General features: G+C 40.9%; 1 protein-coding gene across 1 annotated transcript in view; it reads right to left on the reverse strand.

The window, feature by feature from the left end:
* MAP3K5 (mitogen-activated protein kinase kinase kinase 5) overlaps positions 1–16,732 on the reverse strand; it is a 197,507-nt gene that overhangs the window by 33,182 nt on the left and 147,593 nt on the right. The window contains exons 16-21 of the mRNA XM_034669190.1: positions 12,729–12,856; positions 11,512–11,648; positions 10,222–10,327; positions 5,276–5,433; positions 2,378–2,555; positions 1,613–1,633 (exon numbers count right to left, since the gene is read on the reverse strand). Of these exons, the coding sequence (XP_034525081.1) occupies positions 1,613–1,633; positions 2,378–2,555; positions 5,276–5,433; positions 10,222–10,327; positions 11,512–11,648; positions 12,729–12,856 (728 nt within the window). The remainder of the gene's footprint in view (positions 1–1,612; positions 1,634–2,377; positions 2,556–5,275; positions 5,434–10,221; positions 10,328–11,511; positions 11,649–12,728; positions 12,857–16,732) is intronic.

Consider the following 16,732-nt stretch of genomic DNA (forward strand, 5'->3'; position numbering starts at 1 on the left):
AATAGCTTTCCAGGTTATATCTCTAGATTCTGGGAAGGGCCAGGAATCTTAATTAATTAATTAATTAATTTGTTTGTTTGTTTGACAGAGACAGCCAGCAAGAGAGGGAACACAAGCAGCGGGAGCAGGAGAGGAAGAGGCAGGCTCCCAGCGGAGGAACCTGATGTGGGACTCGATCTCAGAACGCCGGGATCACACCCTGAGCCAAAGGCAGACGCCTAACGACTGCGCTACCCAGGCGTCCCAAGGAATCTTAATTTTTAACAAACATTCCAAGTGACCCATGCAGGCAGGTCTGGCCTGAGTCACGCCTATACTTCGAGTGCCTAGTCCCTATATTCTGAGTGCTAAGTGCATAGCAGAGGTCAAAAAAGGTTACTGAGTGAATGTTATTAAATAAACCATTCTTCATGCAGCTCTCAGAACAATCCATCAATAGCTTCACTGTTCAATATGGTAGCTGCTAGTCACATGTGCTTATTTACATGAACGTTTCGATAAAATTAAAATTAAAATTCAGCGCCTTAGTCAAGGTAGCCCCATTTCAAGTGTTTAATAGCACATATGCTTAGTGGCTAATGGATGGGACAGTGTAGACAGAGGACATTTCTATTATCATAGAATTATAGACCCCGTGACTTTAATTCCAGATTAAAGTCTTTCCCTGGCTCTCCCCTCCTGTTTGATAATTCTTGTAGGGAGCCCTTTGGGATATGCTCCCGCTCACCACCTCCAGCTCCAACACCTCCCCATGTCTTTTAAGCCCCAGCAGTGCTGAGCCACCTCCCGCTCTCTTCACACACAGTGGGGTTTCACACATAGGGCATCAACTCATGCTAGGACTGACCTCTCCTGGCTTCCCACGCCCCATCCACGACTCCCTCTGTACTGACTGGATTACACTATGGTGTAGTGGATTTTTTCCTTGTGTGCCCCCCTACAAAAAACAACAGCTCCTTCAAGTCAGGAACTGTGTTCTTCTCATCCCTCTATATTCAGGGCCTAGCACATTTCCTGTGCACACAGCAAATGCACAGCAAGTGTTTACTAGGTTAAAATGAATTCCTGAATTCTCTGGGTCTCTGTGTGGCCATGGGAGAGCAGTCTAGTATGGGACAAGTCCCGTCTCTCTAAGGGGGAAGGAGGTCCTCCTCATCAGCACCGTCCCACTCCTCCCTGGAGGGGAAGCCGAGGGTACTGTTGAAGGTGGAGGCCTCTCCTCTGGACAGAAACTGGGTATGACCTGTAAAGAACCCGTGGGGAAGGAAGAGTCCTGCAGCTTGCATTCATTTCGGAGAGGTAAGACCAGGTTATAGTTTGTAGTCTTAATTAACAGGAGGCACAAAGTGCTCTGTAACACCTAAGAGCAATTATAAATGGGATTTTAGCTGCTAATTGGGTTAGCACATCTGCTGTTGCTTTCCTAGGGAGGAGAGGGGGTTCTGAAGGAATGAGCCGGGCCAGGCTTGCAGCTGCGCACGTCCCTGGTACCCGGGAGCTTCCCATGGAGGCAAAAAAGCAGAGGATGAGGCTTTTTAATGGGAAATCTAGAGCTTATCCCATGATGATGCACCAAACTTCAGCTCAATGGGCAATATAAAAACGAACTCACCATTTGATCCAGCTGAAAGGGCTGTGGGAAGAAGAGCAAACAGCAACATAAGCACATGCTGGGTTTGTTGTTAAACAGAGATAACAAAAAAGTGGATGCTTGAAATGGGATCAATGTCCTTTGCAAACATTCAATCGGTCCCTCCTCATCCCAAACAAACACAAAAATGTCAACAACAAAGGGATCATTTACTTGCTTTTCCTTTCTGAAATGAGTTATGGAAATTATTGCAAAAGGCAATTTATATTTTTACACTGCTGTTTTATTTATAACTGACCATCTCTTTTCTTTCTTTCATTTTGCAGGGGCTAGTTTTTCCAAAAGATATCCTCTAAGAGACAATATGTATTTTCCTAAAATTAAAAGGAACATATTATCTGGATGGCTTGGAAGTTTTAACAGCTCCATAATAGCTCTGTAGCCCATCAGTGGCCATTTAGAGTTTCAGCTCTAAGAAGCTATATTTCACCCCTTTTACACTTTAACCCTTGTAGCAGGGATGTGAGATTGCTATAGATGCTGACATACGACCTACCTACTAACCAGGTGGTGAAAGACTATTACGCACGAGGTCCTAGCACTCGTGACATTGACGGTGCCGCACCTTCCGGACACCAGAACCGCGTGTCTACGAACACTGCTAATGTTTACGCCAATTTCCAGTGATATCTGTAAGCAGATTACTTTAATTCTGGAAAAGCCTTCCACCTTATAAGCTTAGGGTTAGTGACTCTGACTCATATCCTCTTCAATCCAACCACATACCTGAAAGCTTGGGTTGTGTCTTTTTCTTTTTGCTGGAAACTTTTAAGAACTCATCAATAAGCAAGTCGTTCGCACAGGCTCTCTTGTCAGGGTCTGGTTCGAAACACTTCAGGATGAATGCCTTGGCCTCGGCTGACATGGACTCTGGGATCTCTGGGTGGACTTTAAACATCCCCACCTAAGACACGACACAAGGCAGCTTCTGAGTGACCATCTCGTCACATGAGCTCCAGGATCGACAACTTGGTCCCCTTGCACAACAAAATCCTTCTTTGTATTCTACAAACTCATGCCTTTCCTCAAAGTGAGAGAGGATATCTTTTTTCCTCTAGGTTATGGAAAGTTTCCAGAGTGTTTCTGTAACTTTATCAGTGACACAGACCAAGCAATTATGTTACAACAGTAGACAGCACTGTGAAGTAAGAATCCAGACCTTGACATTTTAGAACACGTTAGCACACTGGCACGCAGGAAAGAGATTTTTAATTGAGACCACTGGGTTGACCATAATAGCTATGTGCCAGGAACTGTGCTTGGCTTTTTGATTGATGAATTCCACTGAATACTTCCAAAAACCCAGTGGATTAGATATTATCCCTGTTATAACAATGAAAAAAATGAATCTCAGAGGGGTGACTGATACGTTCTAGAAAGGCAGGTCTGGGATTCAAACCTTAATTTGTTTGGCCTAAAGCCTGTGTTCTTTCCCCTATGCTGTGAGTTGTGAATATTTTTCCTGTCTCAAATTGCCCATACGAAGAGATATTTTAAAATACTTTAAAATTAAACACAGAATTTTTGTAACAATTAGAATTTTCTTCTCATTGCTGCCATTCTAAATTTTTTTTTCAATAATGTTTTCATGTAGTTAGTAGTGAAAATTTTCTAAGGAAATCTTTTTTGTTATTATGCAGCTTATAGAAGCATATTATTATATAAGCAACAATATACAGTTATTTGTAGTAATTACATAGCCTTTACTATATGCCAGACACTATTCTAAGTGTTATGCACATATTATCTCATACACGTCTCAAAAAACCCTTATTAGATAGGTACTATTTTTATACCCATTTTATAGATGAGGAAAATGCAGTATAAGAAGGTTAAGCAGGGCGCCTGGGTAGTTCAGTCGGTTAAGCGTCTGCTTTCGGCTCAGGTCATGATCCCAGGGTCCTGGGATTGAACCCCACATCTGGCTCCGTGCTTGGTGGGGAGCCTACTTCTCCCTCTCCTCTCCACTTGTGCTCTCACTCTCTCTCTCTCTCAAATAAATAAAAATTTCTTAAAAAAAAAAAAAGAGGGTTAAGCAATTTGCCCAAAGTCATCAAAGAGTTTGACCGTGTTGGAGCCTAGATTCAAACACTATAAATCAGTGCTAGAGTCTACGTCATTTCATCTAAAACATACTGTATAATAATCCCTGCACCTGTGGGTAATGGAGCAGCACTTCAGAGTGAAATCCTAGAGATGGGCAAAAACTTCAAACAGTGACCAAGAAGAGAAGGACACCCATTTATGTCAAGAAAGGCAGCTCTCTTAGCAGCTTTCATTGCCGTCTGGTTTGGTTACAGTCCTCATTTCTGTATCAGCAGTATCCCATCAGATCATCTTCAAGCTGAAAGGAAGCCAAGCTTTCTACACAAGCAGAAGGTATGTGACACATGGCCCCTCATGAGCAGCTATTCACAGTGGACTAAGTGCTAGAAACACGGGCAGAGGCAGGGAAAGAAACCAGATTCTCATCGGAAGTCCTCTGCCTTAGAGAACAGCAGACGGTGAGCTTCACTTCTTGGGAAACAGGTGCTCAGTTTAAACCTTCCTCTGGCTTGGCAGTGTCTCAGACAAGGACAGGTGGGGATGGCAGGGACTCAGAGCAGGTTACTGCTTTGCTCAGTCCCTGGATTCTGAGGCTGTGGCCCCTGGGCTCTGTCAGCCCTATTTCCATATTCGGTGCTCCCTATTTTGGGAGGTGGGCTGCTTCCTACTCCAATAGAGTTACAGCAACTATTGCCCACCCTTTTCTTTCTTTCTTTTTTTTTTTTTAAAGATTTTGTTTACTTATTTGAGAGAGAGAGAGCGAGAGAGAGAGAGAGAGAACAGAGGGATAGAGAGAGGAAGAAGCAGACTCCCTGCTGAGCAGGAAGCCCGATGTGGGACTCGATTCCAGGACCCTGGGATCATGACCTGAGCTGACGGCAGACACTTAAACGAAGACACTTAACCGACTGAGCCACCCAGGCGTCCCTGCCCACCGATTTCTTTCCTTCTTCTTTTTTTTTTTTTTTAAGATTTTATTTATTTATTTGACAGAGAGACAGCCAGCGGGAGAGGGAACACAGCAGGGGGAGTGGGAGAGGAAGAAGCAGGCTCCCAGCGGAGGAGCCTGATGTGGGGCTCGATCCCAGAACGCCGGGATCACTCACGCCCTGAGCCAAAGGCAGACGCCTAAGGACTGAGCCACCCAGGCACCCCCCACCTATTTCTTAATGGAGCCTCCAAACTCTTATGATAAAGGAGAATATTGTTTTGATTTAATACTTAAATGAAGTAAAAATGTCTTTATATCTCCCTCCATGGAAGATTTTCAGACTGTTTCCCAAAGAGCTTAGATAGTCTTCCATGGAGTCGTGTGTTATTTATGCTGCACTGTGAAAAGGCAGTTAGATGAGGTTACATGGGATCTCACTTTATAGCTGAGAAATCTAAGGCAGGGAGAGAGCCTCAGTGCGAGGCATACGCACAGACTTTGAGCAGAGTGAATCTTCTTGACTTCAATGAGCTCTGAGAGCACATTCAATGTGCTTACCTAGGCTCCTTCCCTTTTGCCTAAAAAAATATATACCTAATAGCTTTATCGAATGGTTTTTCAGACATTTAAGACATACGAAATGTGACCTTGAACATAGCTGCTTGTGGTTCTCCCAGTTCATAAAAAGGTGGTTTCCCTGTGGCCATTTCGATGATGGTGCAGCCCAAAGACCAGATGTCCGCTGCTTTCCCGTAGCCTCGCGGTCCTTTGTCTATGATTTCTGGTGCCATATACTGAAGGGTGCCTAGGGGTAATTCAAACACACTTCCACTTGAAAACAGAGAAAACAGATGAACATCTCATGACAGCTTGAACTGTCCACATAAATAAGACAACTTTAAAAGCATGATTCAGGTCTTAATATCTCATCTTTCTAGACTTCCAGTTTTCTCTATCATTAATAAAAATGGAAATAGCAGTTGTTACGGTGGATTTTATCAGGGATATAAGACTAGCTCGCCAACGTGATCTGGTCATGAATAGATACTTTCTCGCCTCCTAGATAGTAGAGTATAAATAAGGCATCATTTTATCGGGACCTCTTAGAAACTTCTAAGAATGAGTCATTTGAGAACAACAGAGAATATATCAACACATATTTTTTGCAATTAGTTTTCCAAATACATGAAGATTCCTCTTACGTATACTTCTAATCTTTCCAGGAAAAGTCTAGGTCAATCATCCATTTTTCCTCAATCTATATTTCTCAATTTCTAAATTGAATGCTTAATTCTTCCGTTTTGATTCCTATTTCTAAATCACAAAAGCATGAAGATTCTGAAAGTCATTGTTAAAAATAATGTAAATCATTTTTGGTGTCCCTTATTCTGTAAATCAAATATATATGGGTTCTGCTGTGTGCCTGTGGTCCATGGAATAAGAGGTTTAACAGGTCAAAGACAGGTCAGAAGCCATCAGTACAGACAAATCACCAGACAGAGTGAAGAAGAGGACAATGAAACATAGGAGATTTAAAAGGCTACACGGTATGAGAGAGTTGAAGAGTACGGTATGATGGAAAGAACATTAAATGGGGAGCCAAGAATGCTTGGTTCTAGCTCTAGTCTGGTATATCTCAGATAAACACTCGACTGCAGTTGTCTCAGTGACTTGAATGAGAGGCTGGGTGATTCCCCCAAATCCAACAATGAATCAGAAGTGTGAACAGGAACAGATTATTGCCACATCCCCTGCTACTGATATACTCATACAAATGATATAATCAGCAAACAGGAACTCATCCAAGATGCCATATTCAATTATTTCAAATCCTGAGGCATTTGCTAAAAGACTTACTTCAGTATTTTCTGATTCATAACCAAACTGACAGACATTTTGATAAATACAGACACCTTTTATGAATGCCTCATGCATGATTTATAGGTGAAACTGCTATGCACCATTCCTTGAAATTGTTCTTAGGAAACCCACCAACATAGGCTAGAAACTGGCTGCTTGTTGTTCATAAAACCAAATAAAAGTATATTATTTTTGTCAAGTATTGTCATCTTGCCAGGTTATCCTCTAGCTCTCATTATGTGACAGTAGCTTAAGTGCAAGTTCACATATGACTGTACATGTCTGCTGTTGGCTGAAATCAGCAACACTATTGGAGGGAAGCGTTTCACCTGGGCAAGGGTAAGGTTATAGCTATACTCCTCAAATCACCTACCCTTAAGACAAAAATGCTATGATTTCTCTATTTACAGATGATGAACTGTAGTATCTGGGTAGGTTTTTTTTTTTTTTATGATGTAAACAAAATCAAATGGTCTTCTAGAAAAATTTTATGTGTTTAAGTCTATTACTGGTTTTTCTTGTATCTGGGTCTAAAATAGAATTGATTAGAGAATTTAAGTTGTACGAATATCTGAGTAGAAATCATGACTGATTAAAATACAGCGAACCTTAAAAATTGGACAATTCAAGTAACATCTTAACACATTACGCAATATTTTTATTCATCAGATAATATTTCAAAGGGCTCTAACTGCCAGTTGTGTTTATCTCCCATAGAGCAAATGCCAAAAAAAAAAAAACCCCAGGTAGTTATGTATTCATATCTGCTCTCTTTATTCCATAATCATGACATATAATATTTTATATAAAGAGATTTACAGAGCCAGATAATGAAGACACAAGCCAATCTGTACATTAGCCTAAGGAAACCAAGTAAGAGTATTGACTCTAAAATCCATACCTTATATAGCTTCATTCCAAAGTTCTAAAAAAATTACTTGAAAATAATCTCTTTTAGAGTTTCTTTACCATTGCAATCACCCATGAAACCACTACAGCTTAGTGGCTCAAAGTGTGAACTTTGACATCCCACTTAATCCGCTCATTCATTCAGCAGATTTATATCAAGGACCTACTGTGGGCCAGGCACTTAGAATATAGCAGTGGAGTAAACAGAAATCCTGAGCTCATGGAGCCTGCATTTTTTGCAGTGGGAGACAGGCATTAAAGTAGAGCATAATAAATCGGTAAGTTATATAGTAGGTTAGAAAGTGATGTGTCAATGACAAAAAAAAAAAAGGTAGGGAAGGGGGAGCAAGAGCACCCAGGGAGGGCAGCCATGGTAGGCTCACTGAGATGACATCTGAGATAAAGCTTGAAGGACAAGGACTTAGCCATGCAGAGAGCTGGGAGAACAGTATTACTAGCAGAAGGAAGAGCATGTGCAAAGGCCTTGCGGCATGGTACAATGAAGGAATGCACAAAGGCCAGTGTTTCTGGCACAGAGTGAGCAAGGCGGAAGAGTAGAAAATGAGGTCTAAAGGTAATGTACTCCAAATCAGGTCAGAGCCTTCTTCACCATATTAGGACTTCAGCATTTGTTTGTTCTGAAAGAAACAGAAAGCCACTGAAGTCTCTGAGTAAGAGGGCTTGATTTATGTTTTAAAAGGATCACTCTGGCTGCAGTGTTAAGACGAGAGTGTAGGAGGTAAGAGCTGAAGCAGGGAGAACAGGCTTTGGAGGCAACGCAGTTGAGGGCTGAGGGTGGCAGTCATGGAGACAGTGAGGAGTGGTCCGATTTCGGGACACTGTCTGAAGGTAGAGCCAGTAGACTTCCTCGTGGATTGGGTTGGGGTGTGAGAAAAGAGAGGCACCATGGATCCCTCTAAGTTTTGGGAGGCCATCAACTGAGATGGAGAAGAGTGTGGGTGGAACAGGTTTGGGGAGAAGATAATTCCATTTGGCATGTTAAGTCTAGTTTGAATCGTAGCTCTATTACTTACTAGCATTGTGACCTCGGGCAAGTTATTCAAACTCTTTGAACCTCAATTTCTCATCATAAATTGGCATACTGATTCCAAAGAATTAGGGCTGATGTATGAATTTCTGTGAAATATGAAAAGCACTTAACACAGTCAGAGAGATAGTAAGCACTCTGTAAATGGTGGTTAATGCTGCCTTCCCTCTCACCAAATCACCAAACAGGTCAATGTCTCCAGTCCGTTCATCAGAGGTTGAATGAGTACCTGTGAGGCCTATAGCCATGAGCAGATCAAGGTGCACCCCTCCAAGTCCTCTTGATCAGCCCTGGAGACAGACCAGGCACATTGGTGACATGTGTCACTCATGTGAGGCCAGTGTGAGAAGTGCAAACAAAGGACTCTGGGAGGACTGCTTTACTACAACTCCTTTGGGGATTAAAAAAACCCATGTCTTTAAGATTAGCAGAAGGCATTAAATTAACATCTTGCCCAAATAAAATGTCTGAAAGCAGGGCTTTTCCCATAAGAAGTTACTGAGTCTTGGCAGCATCTAAAATATCTCTTGCCAAATTGAGAGAGTATGAGGCAAGAAATGGAAAGACATTTAAAGTTACTAGTAGGTTGGAATTAATTTTATTCAAAAAAATACCTTTCAAATGTGTTCAATGCCGTGCCCTGAAATACCCATTGCTGTGAGGGTAGGAACTGGGTCTGAGGCGTTGCTGACTGAATGTTCTGAGGAGAAAATTTACAAAATTTCTCTCTCTCCTTTTCCCCTCCCAGGCTACCAGAACAGACACATCAGCAATGTGGAGAGGAAGATGGACTGGAACAAGGAAGTCAAAGCAAAGAACAAAGGGTAGCTTAAAAATCCGAGTTCTATCATTACAGACTGTTGTGACCTCTAGCTGTGACCTCTCTTCTCTCTCTCAATCTCCTCATCTGCAAAATTGAGGTCCTACCACGCACCTCACAGAATTCAGACATGGAAGATATCTGGCCATTGTGCTTTATCTTAGACCACAAAATATTCATTAACTTTTTTGGATAAATTACTCTTTCTCTGATGGTAATAACGAGGACTCAGCACCTCATGAGAATCAGCAAAGTGGAGAGGTAAGACCTTTGAGTGGAGACCAGAATGGAAGTTCCAGACGCCCTCCTGTAACTGTGGGGCAGTCATTCATCTCAGAGCGTTGGTTTCCTCTTGTTACGTTTTTGGCAATCACTTTGTCTCCACTCCCCCAGGACTTTGTTCAGAGGTAGCTTGGTGGCTCGATTGCCTAATTTCTGAGGCAAGCTCTCTCCCCACCCCAATTCTGAATTGGTGAGTCACTTCCTCTTTCTGAATTGAAATTCTACCGGTTATTTATATTGTGAGTAGGAAATAGGCCACAGGGAGTAAACAGATTAGGAACTCATAGTTCAAATGGGAAGTGATTAAGGTATGAGTAAGAATCACAGAGAGGTTGGGCTAAAAAATGTTAAAAAAAAAAATTCTTGTCAGGTTATAGTGCTTATAGCCAACCAGGAGAGAAGTAATGACATGAAGGGGAAAACAAGTAACAAATTGAGAGTTAAAAGAAATTTTTTTTTCAGTGGCATTAAGCAGGAGACTGAGCAAATCATAGAAATACAAGATGAGAAAAGAGCCAGATCAAATTCTGCATAACATTTTTCAATGAGCATCAAATTACAGGCACATTAATGTCTGTGAGAACCCAGACTGACTTTATCTCTCACATGAGGCTCTAATGCAGCAATTATTTCTTTAATTACATAAGATCTGTAACATCACTGCAAAAACATACCAGTAAAAGTTTCAGTACATGGGTTTATGCCAGCGAGCCTCTTTGATGTCCCGAAGTCCGAGATCTTGAGAACACCACTATAGGTATTAATCAACACGTTGTCGCCCTAGAGAACAAAAGACTTGAGTCAAAAATGTTCTTTCTTCCATTACTGTTTGTTGTTGGCTTGTAAGTCCAACAAGAAAAGTTGTCCTTAGAGCAAACAAGGACTCAGTCTGTACTCTCCATTAATAGTTAACTGACAGTGAATTCTTGACACCATTTTTGTTTACATATTATCAATTCCCAATCTGCGACGCAGGCCACAAAGTCAAACAGGTGTCTGGTTAGAGCTTGGGGTGGTTTGTCAACTGTAGGGGCTACCTGTGTGGGATCAATTCAATCAAGATAGTCATGATCTCCTAGTCATTTCACTTTATTCTGTTGTTTTGCTTCTTTTCCTGGAAATATTTAGGGATATGGCAAACAAACGAGATCTGGGTTTACTGGGGGATAGCAATAGTAACTTCCTTTCCACAGTCCCTCCTTTGTCAGAAATTTATTAGTTTTGAATTTTCTCTTTTTAACGAGAATCAAATGAGTTATTTAATTTAATTTAATTTTTATTTTTTAAAAGATTTTATTTATTTATTTGACAGAGAGAGAGATGGCCAGCGAGAGAGGGAACACAAGCAGGGGGAGTGGGAGAGGAAGAAGCAGGCCCATAGCAGAGGAGCCTGATGTGGGGGCTCGATCCCATAACGCCGGGATCACGCCCTGAGCCGAAGGCAGACGCTTAACCGCTGTGCCACCCAGGCGGCCCCAAATGAGTTATTTAATTTTAATTCTAACAATGAGTATATGATACTTGTAAGAAGAGGGAATCTTTTTTTCCCCCTCCTAATCATTCATCCATTGATGTAGTAAATATTTACTGAGTAGCTACTCTGGGCTGGGATACAAAGATGAAGCAGCCGTGAGCACCTCAGGAGTGGGGACCCTATCCTGTCCAAGTTTGTTCTGCTGTGCCCCTCCCCCCCGCAAAGCGCCTAAAGCAGTGTCGGGTGGGCAGTGGAAGCTCAGACTTTGTTGGCTGAACATGGCTGAGAGGTTTATTCCTTGAGGAGAAGAGATAAGGCATGAATACCAGTAACTGACTTAGAGCAGAGGAGGGAGTATCTTATATTTCTGCTATTTCTCAGATTTATTTATTTACGATTCTAAATTAATACCCATAACACAGTACGACTTTTGCCAAGAAAACAGTTACCTACCAAGGAACTTGTAAACATGAATCCTAGCGCATCCTACCTTTATATCCCGGTGGACTATCTGATTGTCATGGAGGTATTTTAATCCTTCAAGTATCTGCTTCGTATAAAAGCCGATGGTTTGCTCATTGTCCTTCAATGGGCCCCATTTGGAACGAAGGAGAGCAGAAAGGCTTCCTGTAAAGCAGGGAGAAACAGCGGATAAAATTTCATCAAATTCGTTCCTCCAAGCACGTTAATGGCGAACACTAATTTAAGCTAACATGTATTGGTTATTCCTGGTGGCCCAGGAAGTGGAGTATTAGATGCTTGGGCTCTCAAACGCTCTGAAGATGCTCATTATCTAATACAGTCAAAAGGAAAGGCCACTCAGTCCCTAACTTTGATCCAAGTCACAATGACTGATACTAAAATGGCTCAGCATACTTTTATTGTCTTCCAATAAACTGCCAACGCAGTGTCACATGTCTAATTTTTTTTAATTTATTGAGGTGTAATTGACATACAGCATTATATTAGTTTCAGGTGTACCACATAACGATGCGGTTTTTATACACACCGCAAACTGATCACCACAGTAAGTCTAGTTAACACCTTCACCACACATAGTTACAAAAACATTCTCTTCTTGTGACGAGAATGTTCAAGTTCTCCTCTCTTCGCAACTTTCAAGTACCCATTACGGTAGTGTTAACTCTAGTCACCACGCTGTACATCACACCCCCAGGACTTACTTATTTTGTAACTGGAAGTTTGTACCTTTTGACCCTCTTCTCCCATTTTGCCCATGCCTACCCCCCCCCCAACTTCTGGCAACTACCTATTTGTTCTCTGTTATTTATGAGCTTGGTTTTTTTTGTTTGTTTGTTTTGGATTTTTGGGTTTTTTTTTTTTACATTCTACATGGAAGTGAGATCATACAGTATTTGTCTTTCTCTGTAAAACTTATTTCACTCAGCATAATGCCCTCACAGTCCATCTGTGTTGTCGAAAATGGCAAGATGTCACTCTTTTTTAGGAATGACTAATATTCCATCGTGTATAGAACACATCATCCTTATCCGTTCATCCAATGATGGACACTTAGGTCGTTTCCATATCTTGGCTCTTGTAATTAATGCTGCAATGAACATAATCTAATTTATCTTTTAACTTAGACAGATTAAGACCTGTAAACTAGTAAATCCCATTCAATCGTGCTCCTCTTCAAGCTCTTAAAAATGTATACTTTTTTAAAGAAAGAAAAACATCTCTTACCTCCTGGGACCTGCTCCATGAAGATTTTGATGAAACCATTCTCACTGAAAGAGCCCAGATACTGGACAATATTTTTGTGCTTTAGATGCTTATGCAATGCTATTTCTTCATGTAGGGGCTGGGAGTATCTAAAAGACATGCAAATGTTGTTGAGCTAATTATGCAGCCAGATTTTAGTGTATAAATGTAAGCAATACAAATTGAAAACATCAGCTAAATATATGTCCATATATGAAGTAAAATATGACTATCTAAAGCGTTTATTTCTCTAACATACATTCTGTGAAGCTGAAGCGGTGGTAGGTAGGGTCTGAGGGGAAATGTGTCAGGCATTGATCTGAGACTACTGTATACATTAACTCATTTCTCACAACAGCCCCAGGAGACGGTACTTTTAAGATGCCCATTTTACAGATGAGGAAATTGATTCACCAAAAGGATAACTAACCTGTCCAAGATCTTAAAGCTAGTAAGTGACAGAGTTAAGATATTAGTCTAGGAAAACTGAACACACCCACATAGCTCACTGTCTACATTAACATGACTTTCTATTCCACTGGCCTCATAACATAACTCTACTATTCCTGGAGACTCTTGACCTGGAAGATAAAAATTGCAAATCACTTTCATTTTCATTCCAGAACTTACTGAAAGACCTAGCAACTCGTCTGTAGAAAACATAAAACCATTTATATCCCAAGTCTCCTTGAGCTCCTGGCAAATCCTCATCTTACTGGGTCCATCAATTCTAGTATATCATGATTTTTTTTACCCCATCCTACCCATGCCTTCATGCTGAAAGACCAGCATCAAACCGTCTGGTTTTTTTCAAAATCACATACATTGTTTTATCAGATCATACAGTGAAAGTGTTTTATATTTCTAGAACAGACAGAACAACCCTTTTGATGATTATTTGAAGTACTATAAAGCTTTTAGACTCTTAGCAATCTTGAATATTAATATTGTATTATATGCTTGTATTAATACGATTACTGTATAACTAACCATGGTATGGTATCAGAGACCCAAAGCTACTCTCTAATTTTTTTCTCTTGTACAATGGAGGTTACAGGTATGAAAGGCACTAACCACTAGACCATAAACTACAAACCTGAGGCCTCATTATTTGCTTCAGTGATAGTACAAGAAATGCTTAGATCTTATGATGGCAAATCCATGTAAACAGAATGGATTTTTTTGAATGCCAATAATAAATACTACAATTGGTTAGTACTGAATAATGCTGTTTTCATGAAGCTTTTCAGGATAAGCTACAAAGCTAAAGCAATTAGGAGGTTATAGAAATTCAAATTCATTTAATTTAAACAAACTTTTATAATCTGTAAAATATTGCTCAGAATGCTTCCAACAACAACAAAAAATTAACTTGTATTTTAGATCTTTTACTCATTTTATTTTTCTTTAGAACTGCTCTAGGAACTATAAAGGTAGGTATTAAACTGAACTCCTTAACAGGATACCAGTTAGAGATAACTCCATTTTGGTCACTGAGACAACATGAGAAATACGGGTCTATGGTTTTACCAGTAAGACACTAAGGTTATGATTCTCAGGACATTTGCAAGTTACTTTTTCCATGCTGTTTAAGACACTTTATTAACACTAGTTAATAAGATTACTCTTGATATGCATGAAATAAATTAGTAGCAAATATTGGGTCTATTCTACAGATTTAGGGCATTAAAATGACTAAATAATCCGAAGCAAGTGATTAATTCAGTTTTTGATGAGCCAAAGGACTCCCACCTCCTGACCCTCTATTGAAAATCAATTATGAATATTTAAATATAAGATCGTGGAAAAGGAAATAGGCCACTCCCCTGCCCCCTCCATTATGTAACCAAAGGATAGCTTAAAAGTTACAATAATAGTCTGGTTTCAACCTAGCTAAGAATAAGAATTCTTCTCCAATATGAAATTGATTAGTAACACTCAGAAATTCTCACTAAGTGAAAGGGTGAGTGCCAAGCACCAAATAAGCATGAAATTCTAATTTGTTCAAGTCAATAAGCAATGCTTATCTATGAAATTACAAGAAAATCTTATTTCTTCTCTATTAGCTGTGACAATGGAAAGAAGAAATGGTATAGATAATCAGAGTTACTTATACATATTTGGCTTTAAAAATTATTAATTCGTATGTGTTTCCAAAGCACCTTCTCTGAGTCAAATGCCCACTACATCCATCCACACCAGTGGTTCCCAGCCTTGGCTGGACATCTCACCTCCTGAAAGGATTTTTTAAAAATAATCAACGCCTACGACCTACTCCAGAATTTCGGGGGGTAAGTCCTGAGTATCAGTAATTTTTTCAAGTGCCTCTGTTGGCTCTAATATGCAGCGGGGTAGAGAATAACTATCTACATAAATAGTTCAGGTATGTGTAGAACATTAGAGGAGGAAGCCAATTTGAGATTAACAACTACTTGGGATAGATTATGAATCCACCACCACTTCTCTCCTACGACGACTCCGATTCTCAAACAAGTGTTTTTAAAGTGTGAAGAAAACACAGAAGCAACTGTTTTTGTTGCTCTGATCCTTCAGTCCAGATGGCCAAGGGTAGTAGATGCTGGATCATGCATTATTCACATGCATCCTATTACCTTAGCAAGTGTCCTTCCTAACTGCTATCTTTTTACATGCAACATGAAAACCTCTCCGGGGCATACAGATGAAAACAACTTGTGTGCTGTCTCTCACCATAACATAAGACACTTCACTTTTGTTCTTATAGGTAACAAGGAGATGCCCAGTGCCAGCTCTTCAAGAGAAGCACTTGTCATACGAGTGTTTTCTTTTCTTTTCTTTTTTTTTAAAGATTTTATTTATTTATTTATTTGACAGAGATAGAGACAGCCAGTGAGAGAGGGAACACAGGCAGGGGGAGTGGGAGAGGAAGAAGCAGGCTCCCAGCGGAGAAGCCTGATGCGGGGCTTGATCCCAGAACGCCGGGATCACGCCCTGAGCTGAAGGCAGACGCTTAACGACTGAGCCACCCAGGCGCCCCTCAAACAACCCACACTCTGCCAAGTGCGTTGCTACAGAACAGGGCCTTTGTTGGGGTCGGTGTGCTCTGTGTGTGTGCTTTGTGTGTGTGCCCAATAAACTTAAGTTACGAAGGGGATTCTAAAAGTGGTTTGCTTCCAACTACCTACTTAAATTCACCTGCTGGTGGGAGGGGAAGGGATGCTGCTAAAGATGGGCAGGTTTGCTGCAGTGACTGGATAGTGATAAGCCCTTTACATTTTATATTGTTTCAAAATCTATGTATGTGTTACGTAACCTATAGGAATACTTAACAAAATGTTTAATATGACAAATTGATATATATTACCCTAGGTATTTCATTAATAATTTCTATCATCATCTCATAAGAGAGAATTCATAAATACGTCTCAGGGATTAACCAAGAGGAAACTGTGCAACAATATCACAAAAAATAAAATGAAAACCATACGTGGGGCAGACGGCAATAGCTGTTTGCCTACCTCACGTCTGTTCTTCCCTCTTTGTAGGATTTTGTTTGAGGAAACAAAGGACCAGCTAAAAAGCTACTGAGTGCTAGCCTCCCTTGGGGTTCAGGGTGGTCACTTTTGGTGAATAGAATAGACTTGAAAGTATGCTGGATGCTTCTGGGAAAGTTTGTTGTCTTTTTTCTTCCTCCTACCTCAAATGCAGATATGGCGTCTGGAGGCAAAGTGGCCATGGGGGTAAGTCACGCCCTAAGGACGGAAAGGCAAACAGAGCTGGGACCTGGGACACTGGCTGCTTGGGAGGGTGTATTTTCCAGCCTGGGGTACATGAGGAAGGCCTGCCTGCTGGCTTAAGGTCTGAACTTAGAACGGACCGAGATGAGGCAATCCTGCTGGGTTCTCTGGAATGAGCCCCTGCGTGCCCGGGTTGGTGCGGCTGCCAGAGAGGAGCCACAGAGGGAGGCAGATGTCTGTGCTAAGGGCTTGGGGTTTCGTGCTGGTTAT

Source organism: Ailuropoda melanoleuca, chromosome 10 (assembly GCF_002007445.2).
Source record: "Ailuropoda melanoleuca isolate Jingjing chromosome 10, ASM200744v2, whole genome shotgun sequence".
NCBI classification, from domain to species: domain Eukaryota; kingdom Metazoa; phylum Chordata; class Mammalia; order Carnivora; family Ursidae; genus Ailuropoda; species Ailuropoda melanoleuca.